This window comes from Vigna umbellata, chromosome 5 (genome assembly GCF_029865625.1).
Source record: "Vigna umbellata cultivar VRB3 chromosome 5, Vumbellata_1.0, whole genome shotgun sequence".
Classification (NCBI taxonomy): domain Eukaryota; kingdom Viridiplantae; phylum Streptophyta; class Magnoliopsida; order Fabales; family Fabaceae; genus Vigna; species Vigna umbellata.
The window spans coordinates 22,635,287-22,652,771 of NC_142169.1; the positions used below are offsets into that span (position 1 = coordinate 22,635,287).

General features: G+C 33.3%; 1 protein-coding gene across 1 annotated transcript in view; it reads right to left on the reverse strand.

Annotated features, from left to right (window-relative positions):
• LOC124819797 (Insulinase (Peptidase family M16) family protein) overlaps nucleotides 1-16,473 on the reverse strand; it is a 28,494-nt gene extending 12,021 nt beyond the window's left edge. Inside the window, exons 1-19 of the mRNA XM_047291377.2 lie at nucleotides 16,170-16,473; nucleotides 15,971-16,046; nucleotides 15,260-15,327; nucleotides 10,713-10,804; nucleotides 10,570-10,643; nucleotides 10,438-10,481; nucleotides 5,112-5,163; nucleotides 4,070-4,192; nucleotides 3,863-3,975; nucleotides 3,610-3,772; nucleotides 3,210-3,302; nucleotides 2,881-2,966; nucleotides 2,484-2,570; nucleotides 2,287-2,390; nucleotides 2,006-2,108; nucleotides 1,745-1,840; nucleotides 1,457-1,646; nucleotides 1,285-1,346; nucleotides 476-580 (exon numbers count right to left, since the gene is read on the reverse strand). Coding sequence (XP_047147333.2) covers nucleotides 476-580; nucleotides 1,285-1,346; nucleotides 1,457-1,646; nucleotides 1,745-1,840; nucleotides 2,006-2,108; nucleotides 2,287-2,390; nucleotides 2,484-2,570; nucleotides 2,881-2,966; nucleotides 3,210-3,302; nucleotides 3,610-3,772; nucleotides 3,863-3,975; nucleotides 4,070-4,192; nucleotides 5,112-5,163; nucleotides 10,438-10,481; nucleotides 10,570-10,643; nucleotides 10,713-10,804; nucleotides 15,260-15,327; nucleotides 15,971-16,046; nucleotides 16,170-16,289 — 1,851 coding nt within the window. The 5' untranslated portion in view covers nucleotides 16,290-16,473. The remainder of the gene's footprint in view (nucleotides 1-475; nucleotides 581-1,284; nucleotides 1,347-1,456; nucleotides 1,647-1,744; nucleotides 1,841-2,005; nucleotides 2,109-2,286; nucleotides 2,391-2,483; nucleotides 2,571-2,880; nucleotides 2,967-3,209; nucleotides 3,303-3,609; nucleotides 3,773-3,862; nucleotides 3,976-4,069; nucleotides 4,193-5,111; nucleotides 5,164-10,437; nucleotides 10,482-10,569; nucleotides 10,644-10,712; nucleotides 10,805-15,259; nucleotides 15,328-15,970; nucleotides 16,047-16,169) is intronic.
• Nucleotides 16,474-17,485: the final 1,012 nt, after the last annotated feature.

The window sequence follows — 17,485 nt, forward strand, 5'->3', positions numbered from 1 at the left end:
AATAGAATAGTTGAAATTTTAAACTAACACATTGATTCCCAAGTATAAAGGTTATTTTATTTCATCATAAAACAAATTGAGATGCTATAGATTATTTAATGACAAGATACACTGCTTAACATAAATAATGACAAAAAAAATTGTAATCCTTTTTCAGTGATAGTGACATAATACTATCCTCAAGCAAAACATAGGGAGCTAGAAGCACAAAACAATCCATGAATATAAGAGGCACCAGCATGAGGCACACCTTAGACATGAAATTGATAATGGGTTTAAAAAATATGATGGAATACTAGAGTATATGGAAGAAAGTAATTGCCAATGTTTGATGGAAAAAGACAGTGTGTAGAAGAGAAGAATCCATCAATGAATCAGCCTTGTCAAATGGTACACAAAATAAAAAAGCAATTCGATCTCCAAATGACAAGAATGAGATAATTAAATCCCATGTGAGAAATGTAAGCTAAAGTACCTTGATGACAGAAAACCTGTCAGTTTTCACTTCAAATGTTGAAATCTTTTCAACTATTGTTTCGAGTAATATCCTTAACTTGTGATTATAACCAAGGAGTGTCACCTAAAAAATATGGCATTTTAATTAAGAGAATGAAGTAATACATTTCATCAAAGCGGGCAGAGGTAAAAATAAGTTCTGTTCTATTTTCATTTATACTCCCACACAAATTTCACAGTACAAAGCAGCCAAAGAGCTTGAAGGTTTAATTAAGATACAAAAGGAGTTAATAGATAAATAAAACTCTATGGGTTTATCATAATGAGAATAGGAAATCTTCCAAATTAAACGTCTACGTTATCCCTCCCTGGTATAATAAAAAATTTAACCCTTTATTATGGTTTCAAATATCAAACTCATGATTATCAGGATCCAAATTGTCAACCTTCACATGATGTCTGTTATTTTAATGAATTATAGTAGTAAAGTGTAGAACTGAACTCAGGTATATTTTAAACAATTAAATTTCAAATCACTTAGGATCTTCTATATGTTACAATTGAACCAAAAAAAATGCAATAATGCATATTATTGATTAAAGAAATGTGAGAAACACTATCTTTTCAATTTACATCAGTCTCACTACCTTTTGCCAGGCCTCTCAATCCTATCCAGTAGGTACACTATTAGTTTCATCTAATAAAGTGTTGAAAAGAGTGTGCAAGAAAGCATCTAGCTAGCATTCATCAACGGTGATTATAGAGTCATATTTAACGTTCAAATTCAGAAATTGTAATGTTGCAAACTAAAATACGTTACAAGAGTACCTGGAAACCACCATCTGTGTGAGTTATGCTATAATATAGACCAGCAACCTGAGCATAATAAGCTAAGAAAAGAAATTAAGAACTCCTTCAACTTGTATTTAGCAACTTAGTCGATACAATATGAAGAAACAATTGAGTACGAAGCAAAGTCCATCTAAACCTAGAAACCTACCATAGTCATTCAAGTAATCCATCAATAATTGTGTGAAAATATGCACCAAAACCTCAGCCTCAGGAGAGCTTCCAGCATATGGGCAATTGAAATCAATCTTAACGTAAGCCTTGGGTGTAGAAAACAATGTGTCTGGCTTGTACCATAAGGCTGAATAAGTTGACCTCCTTAACAAAACTGGGAACTTCACCTGTTTCCAAGTATTCATAATATGATGAAGATAACCATGGTGCAACACCCCACCCCCCACCACCACACACATACATATAATTAAAAAATATATTATACCTTTTCTTGCACAACTTTAAGTGACAAGTCAGTTGGAATGAAGTTGTTAGGAGCTGGAAGATGCAAGTTTTCATTAGGAGCAGAAGCCATCCACCCCTGCAAATGCAAGCATTATGAGGTTTATCAAGTTCCATCTTTTCATAACAATTTCAACATATCACTGAAAATAGAGACATAGTGAATTCCATGTGAAAAACAGAAAATTATCTAAATGAACAAGACAGTCCAAAAATCAACATTATTATTCATATAAACACATACCTGAATAACAGAGCCAGTGATCTTTTCAAGGGAATACCCAGTTCCATACCATGGCTCCACCTTATCAGTATGCCCTTCAAAATTTTTGGACACCCAAAAGATTCTGCATGAGAATGTGTTCTAGTTTAAATTTAATCATGACTAAGTCACAGCACTACTGATACAGTATCTCAAACACTTTAATCAATTTTTTCTTTGTTGAGTGAAATAACAGTTTTGGAGAGTTGGTTCTTCACATCTTTCATATAATAAATTCATAGCCTTGATTTAGTTACACTTACCGAACGTTGTCTGCAGAAAGCTGACCCAGTACCATATGGATAACATTTGGGCTAAACTTAAAAGGCAAGGATGATCCTGTCAACCAATCTTTCACAGGATAAAACTGTAAAATAAAAGATCCATTAATAATTTAATTTCAATCAAGAAGCTCCCCTGCAAAGTTATTTATTTATCTAGAAAAAGAAATATGGAGTACCTGCATATTTGATGCAATATCAACAACATAATCACTGGGAGGAATTTTGTCCTGATAATGGAACTTGGTCTCACAAATTGCTGAAAGCTTCATCAACATACAAAAATCCGTACTTGTTGTTTAGACCATTTGTGGAACAAAATAAGGAAAAGAAATTGATACCAAAATAATGTAGTTCAACAATTTGCCTGTGGGAAACTATAGACCTACAACCACAGGTGAGGCATACACGAAATTCATAATCATCAATGAAGATTGCAATTGTAAGATCACATTTGTCCTTGCTTTTTTTTTTTTTTTGACTTACATTACATGTTACTTTCAAGCTAAATTTAAAAAATGAGCTTTTATTCCCTTAAAAGTTAAAAATTGTTCATTTTCTCAACTAGATTCATACCTCTTGAAAAATCCATTCGCAAACACCAGAGTGTTGTAGAAGCTCGATGTATTTGAACAACAACCCAATGATATCTTCTACGTGCTCTGTAAATAATTAAAAAGAGTAAAAATGAGTTCAAAGAATCAACAAAACTATAGATAAAAAACCTTGAATTTAGTAAAAGTGGTAGTAGTAGCAGTAATAGTAGTATTAGTAGCAGTAGTAAATTTAACAATTGCATAACTGCAATGAAGAGCACATGCACAAGTTAACAAATTTTTAAAAGAGGATAAATATGTGCAACAAAGAAGAAAAACATGGAGGGGAGAGGGACAGAGAAAGCTAACCATGACCAGAATCAGTAAGATCAATTACAACTGAAAAGAATGCGAAATCCAAACTCCAATCTGATTCACCTGCAGACAAGCTTGTAGCCCACCCTGCAAATGGAATTTTTTTCTAGGCGATTAAAATGAGAAATTTATAACATGTAGAAGCTAGAAGGTATGCATAAGCATGTATCAGAAAAGCATTGATTCAAACTCCAGAGAATCATATGCTTATCAATGATGAAGGTAATGAAATCCAGAGAATCATATGCTTATCAATGACAAAGGTAAAGAAATCCAAAAGGTTTAAGTAAGTGCGTCATCAATTAGCACCAATTCCATGTAAAAAGAAAGGGACTGAGTGAGACAATAACCCCAAAACTAATAATGAAATGTGCAACAGATGGAGAGTACCCACCCAATTTTTTTAAGATGTAATATAAAGACCCTTCTCCTTCATGACCAATGAGATGGCCGAGATACCTGCTTGGCCCTTCAGTGTAATGATGAATTTCAGGGGTTACTGGCCATGCAATTCTCAATTTATGACCTTGCTTTATTGGGACAGCCCTGACAACAATCTGAAACAGATACCCAAAATAAGAAATAGATTAGAATCCATTGTAAGGAAATTGGTTAGTTTTTACCATTAAGATATACAAAATCTGCACCTGCAAATGTTCTGATTTGCATGGCTGACCACAAGGATGGAAACAACTTTTGTTGGTGTTTCTAATATCCTGGAACTTTTCTTCTACAAGGTTTTGAATTTTATCAAGGCTTTCTGACAATATCCATGCACAAATAATTAGATTGTAGCAATTCAAAAAAGATAAAAAATAATTCAACCGACATACTGTAAACAAGATTTTTGTTACCATTTGTGTATATAACTAGATGCATTAAATTAGCAGAATAGTTTTCATCATAAAACTTGAGAAGCTCCTCCCTTGTGTCTAATCCTCTTGCTTTAGGTTTAACTTCCAAAGTGTCCCAGTTCCCTAAAAATTAGAGCATTGTAATAATTATTATGATGAAAAGCATATTGCAACAATGATAGCTATTACAAACATTCCAGCTTCATTTGGACAAACATATTTCTGTTAGAACAAATTACTATTAAGTATAGTTTTAAGCATTAATCACCAGAGTTATTAGGTTCAAAATCAAATCAATGAATGACATGATAATATTGCACATAACATGAAATTAATTATTATTTAAAAAAAAACATAATTTGGCATTTGGAAGTTTATTATTTTTTTAAATAAACTCCAGGGAAATTATAAGGAAATATCTTCCAGTTGCCTCAGAAGTCAGCACCTATCCACGTGATAAAAGAAAAGATAGAGATCCAAATATTTCTAAAATCAAAGACTCTGCTGTCTTCATATCCAAAATATAGCCATGACATTCCCAATGTACTTCAAAGAAGTTTGTAGCAAAATGCTCCATTGAGTTTATTCATGGTAGACAAAATTTATTTGAATTTTAATACACAATAATGCATTTAAGCAGATAGAATTACAAAGACAGATTCTCTAAAGTAATGAAGTTAACAATGAAGAAGGCATGTCACAATGAGCATTACAAAGCATCAGTCTGAAAATACTTCCTCATGTTTTGGTTTGACAGAAAAATATTCCACGTGTCTCTGGCAAGCCAAAAGGATAACTTCAATAAATATTAAATCTAGCTCCTAGCCTTCATTATCATATTTATCAAGAAGCCAATTATTCTTAGTGCTAAAAATAATTAGGAAAAAATATCATAATGGATGTTTCAAAAGATTTTGGACACATAACCTACGGATAACCATCAGTTATTTCACAAAATAATGCAACCACAAGTAGGATGGTGCAAAAGTTAAAAGTTCAATTGTATGAGTTTAAAAGACAAGAAATTAAATATACCACTGACCTGTGCTAAATTTGTGATAGGGATGATCTTCATCACTGAGATGTTTCTGAAGCTGCATATATAGTAATGTTTCAGGGAGGGAGGAGACCAAGAGAGATTACAACCATTTCTCCATAAGAGGCTTAATAACAAAATTTTCAATGCGAATAAAGCACCCAATGATCCAAATACATATTGGAAGAGAAACATTAAGTATATAAGGAGGATTAATAAAATCGGGAAAGGAAGAAAAATGGATGAACTCCAAAGAAACAAATCAGTCCAACCTCTTTGAGTATCAAATAAATTATGAATCTATTCTTTGGTTAGTAAATAATGATACTAAGACTAGTCAATCCTAGGCTGAGATTTGAAAGATGTTAAGAAATGGACTATAAGTCTAACTCAGCACCACAAAACTAGCTTGTAAGGTAAAGTTTGCACCCACTTATATATTATGAAATGGCCTTATCTATAATCAATGTAAGACTTCCAACACACTTCCCTCACACCGAGACATATACATCTTGAGTGTGGGACTAGACATTAATGGATGATCTGATAGAGGGTGGAACAATAGATCCAACAAATAACAAATTTCGCTAGGATGAGCTCTAACTTATGGCTCTGATACCATGTTGAAAGTAGTGAAAATTAGGGTTAGGGCTAATTCCCCTTGTGTAGAAAATACACAAAGGGTAATGTATTTCTAATGAATAATAAATAAAATATGGACTAGGCCCAAATACACATAATATTGTAACCAACATAGGATATTATAACTAACAATATCTTAACAATATCGAACAAATGTATGAGTTACCGAGAAACCCTAACTCTAGATACCATGTTAAGAGATGGACTTTAAGCTTAACTCAACCCCACAAAACCGACTTGTAAGGTGAGGTTTGCACTCCTCATTCTATTTTATTTCCCCATGCATCCCTTACCTATTAAAGTTTTTGGGTCTACATGTTTTGTTCATAATTTTAGTCCTGGTCTAGATAAGTTATCTCTTAAATCACACAAATGTGTTTTTTTAGGATTTACTCCATCACGAAAAGGATATAAATGTTGTTCTCCTTCTCTTAATCGTTATTTTATTGCCACGGATGTCATCTTCAATGAGTCTTTTTTGTATTTTAAGGGTCCTTTTTCTTCTAATGTGTCTTTGTCTACTACAGTTAATATTCCTGTTGTCAGTGATCCACTAGTTGTGCCTAGTCCACCGTCAGATTCTCCTTTTCCACCTCCACTTCAGGTTTATTGTCGAAGACATCATTCCCTACAACCACCAAGTGTCACTTCAAGTGCCAACTATTTTGTCTCCTCCGACTCTTCCAATTGCCCTTTGTAAAGATATAAGTTCTACTTGTAATCTCTCTCCACATTATATTGCTTTGAGTTACCATAGATTGTCTTCACCTTTTTATACATACCTTTCATCTATTTCTTTTATGTCCATTCCTAAATCTGTCAAGGATACCTTAGTCCATCCTGGTTGGTGTCAGGTCATGCTGGATGAACTGTGTGCTCTTCAGAATAGTGGAACTTGGGATCTCGTCCCATTACTGTCTAGGAAATATGTTGCTGGTTGCAAGTGGGTTTTTGCTATCAAAGGTGATCCTGATGGTACTATTGATCATCTCAAAGCTCAACTTGTAACCAAAGGCTACACAAATTTTGGATTCGATTGTGGAGATACTTTTTTCTCCATTGGCAAAGATGGCTTTTGTTTGTTTATTTCTGGTCATGGTTGCTCTTCAACAATGGCCTCTTTATCAACTCAATATCAAAAATGTTTTTCTCAATGAAAATTTACAAGAAGAAATTTAGATGGAGCAACCTTTCAGATTTGTTGCTCAGAGGGAATCTTCTAGATTTGTATGTCGTGTTCGCAAATCTTTATATGGTCTAAAATAGTCTCCTAGGGCCTGGTTTGGCAAATTTAGTGGTGTCGTTCAACAATTTGGTATGACTCGAAGTGAGGCAGATCATTACTTATTTTACCATCACTCAAGTGTTGGATGTGTCTATTTGATAATATATGTGGATGACATTGTTCTTTCAAATTGTGACCACCATGGCATCTCCCAAATGAAACAACATCTTTGCCACCATTTTCAAACCAAAGATCCTGGCAAACTCAGGTACTTCTTGGGTATTAAGGTAGCATAATCTAACAATAGTATTGTTATATGTCAAAAGAAGTATGCATTTGATATTTTAGAGGAAACTGAGTTGATGAATTCAAAACCTATTGACACACCCATGGTTCCTAATACCAAACTCCTACAAAATCAGGGGAAGCCTACTTCAGATCTTGAGTAATATAGAAGATTGGTTGGGAAATTAAATTACCTTATTATTACTCGTCCTAACATTTCCTTTGCAGTTCGTATGGTGAGCCGATTTCTCAATTCCCCGTCTGAAGATCATTGGAATGCAGTCATCCGTATATTAAATTACATTAAAGGATCTCCTGGAAAAGGTATTTTTATACGGTTCCTGTTGATAGGGGGAACCTAGACTCCACATATATTAGTTTTTGAAGATGAATGGTTTAAAATGATTAGAAATGGTTTTAATCATCCTTGCACAACAAAATGGCATAACAAGTGTTTAAATCATTAACATGTTAGTGCTAGATGTATTAATCATAAAATGATTAATGAAATAAGCCTAAACAGATTGAAAATCTATGTTTTTGATAGAAATAATCGATTTCATTAGTGATATAATCCATTAGATTAAGCCAGAACACTTGGAATGCAAAACAGGGTAAAATGCTCAGTTATAATCGATTACATTAGTTACATAATAGATTAAAACAGAGAGAAAGACATAATTTGTTATACAGATAACATAATCTGTTAAGAAAGGCAAATGGTTAAGAAAGGCAAATGGATGAGAAACAAGGCATAGTGGCAAAATAATCGATTATATAAGTTGCATAATCGATTAAAACAAAAAGAAAGGTCTAATTCATTATACAAATAACCTAATTTGTTAGGTTAGTTGAAAGAAGAAGTTATAAGCATAAATGTCAAAATAATCGATTACATAAGTACCTTAATCGATTAAAACAGAACGAAAAGTATAATAGATTACGCAATTAACATAATCGATTAAACTGCAACAGGATTTGGTATTTCTATATAAACCAGACTTGAGACCTGACTCTAACGTTTTCTCTGAGTTTTGAGTACAGGTTTTCTCAAGAAGCATTCTTGGAGGAATTCAAGCTTCATTGGTGTTCAAGCAATCAAGAATTCATTCAAGATTCATTGGACTTCATATGTTTTGATTAATCTGCACTATAAGAGTGTTATAATATCAGGTTCTTGTACCTTGTATTTGATTTAGCACTTGTGCTTGGTAGGCCAGGTTAGAGCGTGAGTGTTTCCTCTCTTATATTGTTAGAGATTGAGTGTATCATCTCTTTTGTTGTTTGAGAGTGATAAAATCCTTTCTTGTATTTGTTGTTTCAGATTTGAATAGTGTGAGGATAGCAATTGAGAGCGTCATTGTATTCTTGTACTCAAATCTTGATTAGTGGATTGCCCCCCAACTAAGATTGTTGAGGAAAGACTGGATGCCGGCTTGAGAAAAGTTGAACCAGTATAAATCTTTGTGTGCTTTGATCTTTCTCTCATCTTTCTTTGTTTGGTAGATTCATAAAAAAGTTGTTTGCTATTCAGATGTTGATTGAGCAGGATAACCTTCTGATAGAAGATATATCTCTGGGTAATTATGTCTTCATTAGTGGTAACTTGATTTCTTGGAAGACCAAGAAACAAAGTGTTGTGACAAGATCTAATGCAGAAGCATAATATAAAACTATGGCCTGAACCACTTGTGAACTTGTTTGGCTTAAGCAATTGCTTAGAGAATTACAATTTGGAGATGTCACTCAAATGACACTTATATGTGACAATCAAGCAGCTCTTCACATCAGTTCTAATCCTGTCTTTCATGAAAAGGCCAAACACATTAAGATTGATTGTCATTTCATTCGAGAAAAGATTGTATTTGGAGACATCAAGACTGAGTTCGTTAACTCAAACAATCAATTAAAGATATTTTCACTAAGTTTTTTAAAGGAACTGAGAATTGATTATATTTGTAACAAGCTTGGTACATACAATTTATATGCACATGCTTGAGGGAGAGAGTTAGATATATTGTGTTTTATGTTAATTAGGAAAACATAGATGTTAGATATATTATGTTTTACGTTAATTATGGAAATGTAGACTTCTGATATTGTTTAATATTGGTAGATATTGTTTTTAACAATATCTTCTATTTACTATATTTATGTTTAGTTTTCATATATACTTGTATAATTCTTCATTATAAATATATTACCCTATACATGTTTTAGGCACAAGAGAGAATAATCTTATACCTAGTTTTACTATATTCAATAAGAAGCAACCATAGTTCTTCCATATTTAGAAGCAACAAATTATTGTCATGAGACCCTGGCCCCTCAAGCATCACTTACCAAACTGACTTTCAATTTTCATCACACTAAAAACACCATAAGTAAAAGCCACACCAAACACAAAAATGGAAGAAAAAGGACAAGACTAAATATTACAAGTGATCCTTTAAGTAAAAAAATAAGGAAAAAAGTTTTCTAATTGATGATATAAGGAAAAAAATTCATAATGGATTCATAATTTACAATAAAAGGTCATACGTTTTTAAAAGCAAAAGATACAATAGAAGTCAAGAAAACAAACAAAATCTGAAAGACATTAATATTTTAAATGCAATATATCTTAAATATCAATAGAAGGTGAGGATATGTGTTGCACAGAGAAAAGAACAGAGGTTTGGGGTTCAAAGTTCAAAACAATCATAGTTTAGAGGGACGAATAAAGGGTGGGTGAGTTAAGAAGCACCGGAAACTATATCCTATAAGGGAATATTTTAAATTCTATTGAATAGGGAAATCGGATTTGCCTCTAACCCACCCCACACCCCCAACTTAAAGTGAGGTTGTTATGAGGGAAAAATCGGTTTTGCAAAAAGCCTTACTCTAGATCCACAATGGCCACTATTTTGGCTGCAATTGCAACCACTACATCCACTATTCAAAAAGGCACTGATACAATGTAACATTCTGTGGCCACTCTGCACCACTATAGAGTGCTATTGATAATTAAGAATGTGTATTACACTATTCCCATCATAAACAAAAATAGAGGAGATCTGCTATACTACTGGAAAATCTGTCTCCTAAAAGCAACACTGAATTTCATCTCAAACAACCAACCAACCAACCAACTTTACCACAAAGCCCCCCTAAAAATTATATAAAAGCAATAGCACATACCTGGTTCATTCTCCATCCATCAGATAATAAATTCTTCTTGTTTTCTGTAAAAGAGAAAGCAGAGGAATAGTATGCCAATAAGAAATAAGGAAATAAAACAAAAGACATCAAACAACGAAAAGATTGGCTAACCCGAATCAACAGCTTTAATTTCCCTCATGGTGGCATCAGGAGACATCAATGGTTTAGTAAAGAACTGAGCAAATCTGGAAGACAAACATACTTAGAACTTTTATAAGGGATTAAAAGAGGAAACAATAAAGAGCAGGACCTACCTGTCCAGGGCCTCTTCAAAGCCGTCTGTGTTAACTTCAAAATAATAGTTGGTGTGTTCAGATGATGTAAAAGCATTGGTGCTTCCTCCATGCTGCATCAGAAAAGCAGACACAGAAATGAAACAAAAAAAAAAACGTTGTTTGAAAAAAATTTAAGAATATTTTTAAAAAATAATAAATCAATGGAATTGCTCCAGCTTTCTAAGCCCGAACTGATGTTGATGTTTAATACAAAATAAAAAAATTGAAACTCTTAACCATCTTAAAAGTAGAATATGTATCAGCATAGATACTAGCAGAGTAGTAGGCCAGATGCATCAAACTAAAAACATAACATAATGCAAGCTCAAAAATTGCAGCTATAAGCGATTGAAGTCTTATACAGTTTGCAGAAAAACAGAAAAGTCTAATACAGATTTTCCCCCACTCCTTTCCCTTTGCCCTTCTCCCAAACAAGCCCTTGGGAATACTTGAGAGCAAAAGAGACCACATTCTGACCGCTTCACCACAAGAACCAAAAATGCAGGTCTTAAATCCTAAACCCTCCAAGTTTAAAAACATGGCAAAGTCATTGTGGCGTTTAATAAATACAGACCATACATGACAAAACAATCATTTTAAAAAGGTAAAATATCTATGCAGTTCATTTTGACCTAGAAATATGTCCCCTGTATTATAACATGTAAACAGGAAACACATCTCTGTTTCTTAAAGTCATACTCACCTGTCAAGAAATTCTAATACAGATATTTAAAATCTGCCATTTTTCCCACTCACGCACTTCTCTTTGCAGATACTCAATCATGTTATCAATACTCAATCATCCTAACGCTCCACACGCAATTCAGAATTTGCTTCTCCTTATTCAAGTAATGCTTTTTGTCAAAATATATTTTAGGAAATTTTTCCCATGTATTTAATTTGTGATATTCTCTATATCTTGCTATTATTACTAGTATAACAATCCCACAATTCCAGGGATTTGTTCTGTAAACTGCTTTTATTTCCTAAAATATTCAACAAGCTCCTGTGTGTGTGTATATATGTGTGTGTGTGTATATATGTGTGTGTGTGTATATATGTGTGTGTGTGTATATATGTGTGTATATATATATATATGTGTATATATATATACACATATATATATATATATATATATATATATATATATATATATATCCAATGTATGTAAGGAGACAAATAATAAGAAGTATATTATTTCTCCTAAATTTAATATGGTATCAGAGCTCCCAATCCTTGGGAGCCTTTGACTGTGTGATTTGATTGCAGCGTTCATTGTTGCCCAACCCTAGAATTTCATTAAGACCATCCTAAAAGGAAATGCCAGATTCAAGTCATGGGATGAAGAAGACTCCATGATCATGGCATGGCTATGGACTCAATGGTTCTCGAAAGTAGCGATATGTGCACGTTCCTCACTTCTGTGAAGGCTATATGGATTGCAATAGAGCAAACCTACTCTAAGCCAAAAGATGTTGCCCAAATTTATGAGGTGAAAGTAAAAACAATAGCAGTCAAACAATACACTAAAATTGTCATGGAGTACACGAATCAACTCAAATCATTATGGATGGAATTAGATTATTATAGGGTCATAAAGGCCAAGTGTTCTAAGGATTCAACAATTCTAAGAGAATACATTGAACAAGACCAGGTGTATGATTCCTTGGTAGGCCTAAACCAAGAATATGACCAAGTCAAAATCAAAATATTAGGAAAGGAGAAGGTTCCTGGACTCAATGAAGTAATGGCAATTATTGAGAGTGAAGAAATTAGAAGGAGTCTAATGCTAGAGATCCCAATCGCAGATACTAGACTCTGGAGCCACAGACCATATGACACCATTCCCTAAACACTTCTCTACATATTCCTCATGTCCCAGCAACAAGAAAATTTCTACATGTGATGGAACCCTCATAACTATAGCTAGACAAGGAGACGTCCAAATAACCCCAACCATAATACTACAAAATGTTCTTCATGTCCTTAAATTATCCACAAGTCTGATATCTATACAAAAACTTACCAAGGACCTCTTATGTAATGTAGTATTTCATAGCAACTCTTGTATATTACAGGACAAGAAGTCAAGGAGGATGATTGGACATGCTAGAGAATGGAATGGCCTTTACTACATGGAAGATTTGAGTCTGCCCATCGAGAGTCACTCTCTAATATTTGAATCCTCCATGACCACCAAAGAAAAAATCCAATTGTTTCATTGTCATTTGGGACATCCTTTATTTCAGGTCATAAAGTTAATATTTCCTTCCTTGTTTAAAAATTTATATCTAGAAAGTCTTCATTGGGAGGTGTGTGAGCTTGCCAAACACAGGCTTATACCTTTTCCTATCAGCAATAAAGCAAGCAATTCTCCATTTTAAATTGTTCATACGAATGTGTGGGGTCCCTCTAATATTCCTAGCACATCAAGGGCTAAATGATTTATAACCTTTATAGATGATTGTACAAGGGTAACATGGATTTTCCTTCTTAAACACAAATCTGAGGTCAGCTTTGTTTTCTACAGTTTGCTTCAATGATTAAAAATCAATTTAGGGTTAATATAAAAAAATTAGGTCTGATAATGCCAAAGATTAAGCCTAAACACCACGATTGCACCTTCTTCTGTATTTGAGGCATTAATTGACACAAAATGGAAACAAGCCATGGACTTGGAGAAGGCAGTGGACAAACAATACTTGGCAGCTAGTCACCCTACCGCCTAGAAAAAGGGTTACTAGGTGCAAGTGGGTTTATACTGTGAAGTACAAGGCCAATGGGACTATTGAGAGGTATAAAGTGAGGTTGGTGGCCAAGTGATTCACCCAAACATATGGAGTTGATTACTTAGAGAATTTTGCACTGGTTGCCAAAATGAACACGATTAGAGTAATTTTGTCATTAGCAGCAAACTATGATTAGGAACTACAACAATTTGATGTAAAAAATGCATTCCTACATGGGGATCTAGAAAAAGAAATATACATGGAGATACCACCTGGGTATACGGGACAGGTTGAGGCCAACATAGTTTGCAAACTAAAACAAGCACTATACTGGTTGAAACAGTAACCAAGAGAATGGTTTGGAAGATTCCCCAAAGTTATGACAAATCTTAAATAGAAACAGAGCCAAGGGCACCACACTTTATTCATCAAACATTCTGATTCAGGGGGTAACAGTACTATTGGTTTATGTGGATGATATAATTATTACTGAGAATGATAAAAAGGAATAATAAAGGTTGAACCAAAGCCTTGCCAAGGAATTCAAAATCAAGACTTTCGGGAAGCTAAAATAATTTTTGGGTATTGAAGTAGCCCATTCCAAGAAAGAAATTTTCATATCCCAACAAAAATATATCACTGATTTGCTACAAGAAACAAGTAAAACTTCCTACAAACCAGTGTTGATCCAAATATAAAGTTGGGAGGTGCAGAGGAAGATGTTTTTGTGGATAATTAAATGTACCAAAGACTTGTGGGAAGACTGATTTACCTATCTCACACTAGGCCAGATATTTCCTTTGTTGTGAGCTTAGTTAGCCAATTTATGCACCAACCAAAGGAAGCACATTTACAAGCTACACTTAGAATGTTCCAGTATTTGAAAGGGACTCTAGGAAGAGGAATTTTGTTCAAAAGAATTAAGAATGCTAGTCTTGAGGCATATACAGATGTTGATTATGCAAGTTCAATTGTGGATAGGAGGTCAATTACTAGATATTGTACCTTTCTTGGTGGAAATCTAGTAACTTGGAAGAGAAAAAACAAAGTGTGGTAGCTAGATCTAGTGTTGAAGCATAATTCCGCGCAATACAAGGAATATGTGAATTTTATGGCTGAAGATTATATTGGAAGACTTAAGGATAAAGTGGGATGAACCTATGAGGTTATATTGTGATAATAAATCTCCAATTAGTATAGCCCACAATCCAGTACAGCATGATAGAACCAAACATAGTGTGGTGGATAGACATTTTATCAAAGAAAAGTTTGACAGTGGTTTGATTTGCAAGCTATAAGTGTCCATTCAAGGTCAACTTGCAGACATATTCACCAAGGGGCTGAGCGGCAATAATTTTGAAAGGAAATGGAAAACACTTATTCACCAGCTTGAGGAGGAGTTTTAAAATATATTTTAGAAAACTTTAGATACTATTCTCATTATTTAATTTGTTATATTTTCAGTATCTTGCTATTATTATATCCAATGTATGTAAGGAAACAAATAATAAGAAATATATTATTTCTCCTAAATTTAATACTTTTGACAAAAATTTCAACAGTGACTGACATTCTTATCCATAAGTGCCAATAAGATTAGGAATTAGGATATATGAAACAACCATTAAATATTTTCTTCGACTTTTTCATTTCATAGAATGAAGGATAAATAAAATTGAAGAGCTGAAATACATCAGGAAAAAAAAGGTTAAAAATAATTGTAGCCTATTTCCATAATGAGTGGCAGCTAAATTCCATGGCACTTTTCACAACTTAAAGTAGCAGACATCACGATACCTCACTAATATACTTGGAGTAGCTATCTTCAACTGGGTATTTTTCACTCGCATAAAACAGCATGTGTTCTGTCAACCAAAAACAAAGAAATAACCAGAATAAAATTCTTGAAATAAATTTCATTTCAAAAAAAAAAAAAAAACAGGTAAACTGTCAGCACCCACCCATTAGCCATTAAAATATAATTCTTGGTATAAATAATAAAGTCCAGATGCTAGAATCTAGTATCTTATTTTTCTCTATTCCTAGCAGTAATGCATAACGTTCTATATCTCAAAGTATGAACCCAAAGTGCTCCAACTACTATCTCCTCTTTTTGATGTCTACACTCTATCCTATCCTCTTATCAAATATATGGATTGCTTAACGTGTTTCCCACTATCACAAAAGGTCCCATTCAAATCCTCTATCTCATTTCCCTCTCCTGTAATACAATACTGGTTATGCTAGTTTCAAATAAATTGTCGCAGTTTCATCACGTTCCCAAACAAATATGGCCGATGTCGCCAAAATTGCGGTAGCGGAAACAAAAAGGCCTTAACATTGAGGCCAAAATCATGCTCATGGACCAGTTTTAAAACCATTATAAAATACAATTGCACTGTCAAACTTCAAACAAGGAATCTTCTTCAGATTCATAACACATCGAACAGAATCCTACACAATTCGAAACCTATACGCGACAATCAAAGCAGGAAAAGGAAAAAATACCGAGGAAATGGGCGAGGCCTTCGAGGCCAGCAGGATCACTGAAGTAACCGACGCCAACGTTCATGGAAGCAGCACACTGCAATGAAAAAAATCGAATCACAGAAACGAAAAAATCGTGAAGTGAGCGAGTGAATTTATACTGAAAAAAGAGAATCTGACCCTATCGGAATCAGAATCAGAGATCGAAGAGGAAGTCGACCTTATCGGTAACGGGATCGCTAATGAGGAGCACTTGGAGCGAGTTGCTAAGCACGACTCTTCTGTAATCCCTCTTGTCGATGCGAGCCTTCACGATTTCCACGTCGTCCTTCACAGCCATTTTCTCCCTCGCTCTGATTACAACCCTAACTCGTTCTTGTTCAGACTCGGTGGCGATGGAAGGTAATGATTGCGTTTTTCTGTTATGTTCCTTGCGCTCGAAACTCGAATTGAGAAGAGTGCTGCGGAAGATTGATATTTCTTGGTGACAAGTAAAAGTAAGGAAAGACGACGACGAAGACTCTATTTTTGTACTGGTAACTGAGTTGGTTCAGTGTATTTGTAATTTGATAAAAAAAATATAAATAAAAATTAGATAAAATACAAATCCATAAAGTTTGTTAAAATAGAGAATAAAAACACATAAAAGATTAAATAATTACTACCATAAAAGAATGTTTTTAATTTGAGTAAAAAGTATGTTAATTTAAATATTAAAAAGTAGGATACGATAGAAAACAATAGTGATCATAGACGGTCTATTGTTTAGATTAATTATGTTCAAGACCATTAATTACATTATAAATGATTGTTTGAAAATCTTAATGAAATATAACAACAATAGTGGACAATTTAGATAAAAAAAAATTAGAAATCAGCATTATTGCGGCGGCTGGCTGACAAGATTCATGCTGATTGTGTTAGTGGAAGAAAATGAACTTGTCGTTTGTGAATTATATTCGGTCAATCTTAGTTACAAAAGGTATAAATATAAAAGAAAATAAGCACAAAAATAATTATTATAAATGTAAAGCCTATACGTCTTTTTAATGTTAGAAATGGATAAGTTATTTTCATGTTACACATTTTATCATAAGTTTTTATTTTTTCATTATTGATAAGTTTATTTACGATTAATATAATAAATGACAAATTAATAACTAGAAGATGAGATTATTTGGTTATATTTAAGATATATAATGACAAATTTTAAGCTAGTAAATATACATATATGATTATATGGTTAATATTTCTAGGTCACATATACATTATTTAATGTATTTGGGTTATTATTTATTTAGTTAAAATTATAACGTGAGTTTGTTAGTAAAGTTTTTTTTTTTCAATTTGCTAGAATTTTTAACCTTTTGCAAATTAATCTGCAAGAGTTTTTAAAATTAGACGAATTGACTTAAATTAAAAATCAAGCCGAACAAACTTAATTCAAAGGTCAAGTTAATAAGTTTTAAAACAAAATTAATTTAATTTATCCAATGAAAAAAATTGAAATTCAAGATATATCAATTACTTTATCTA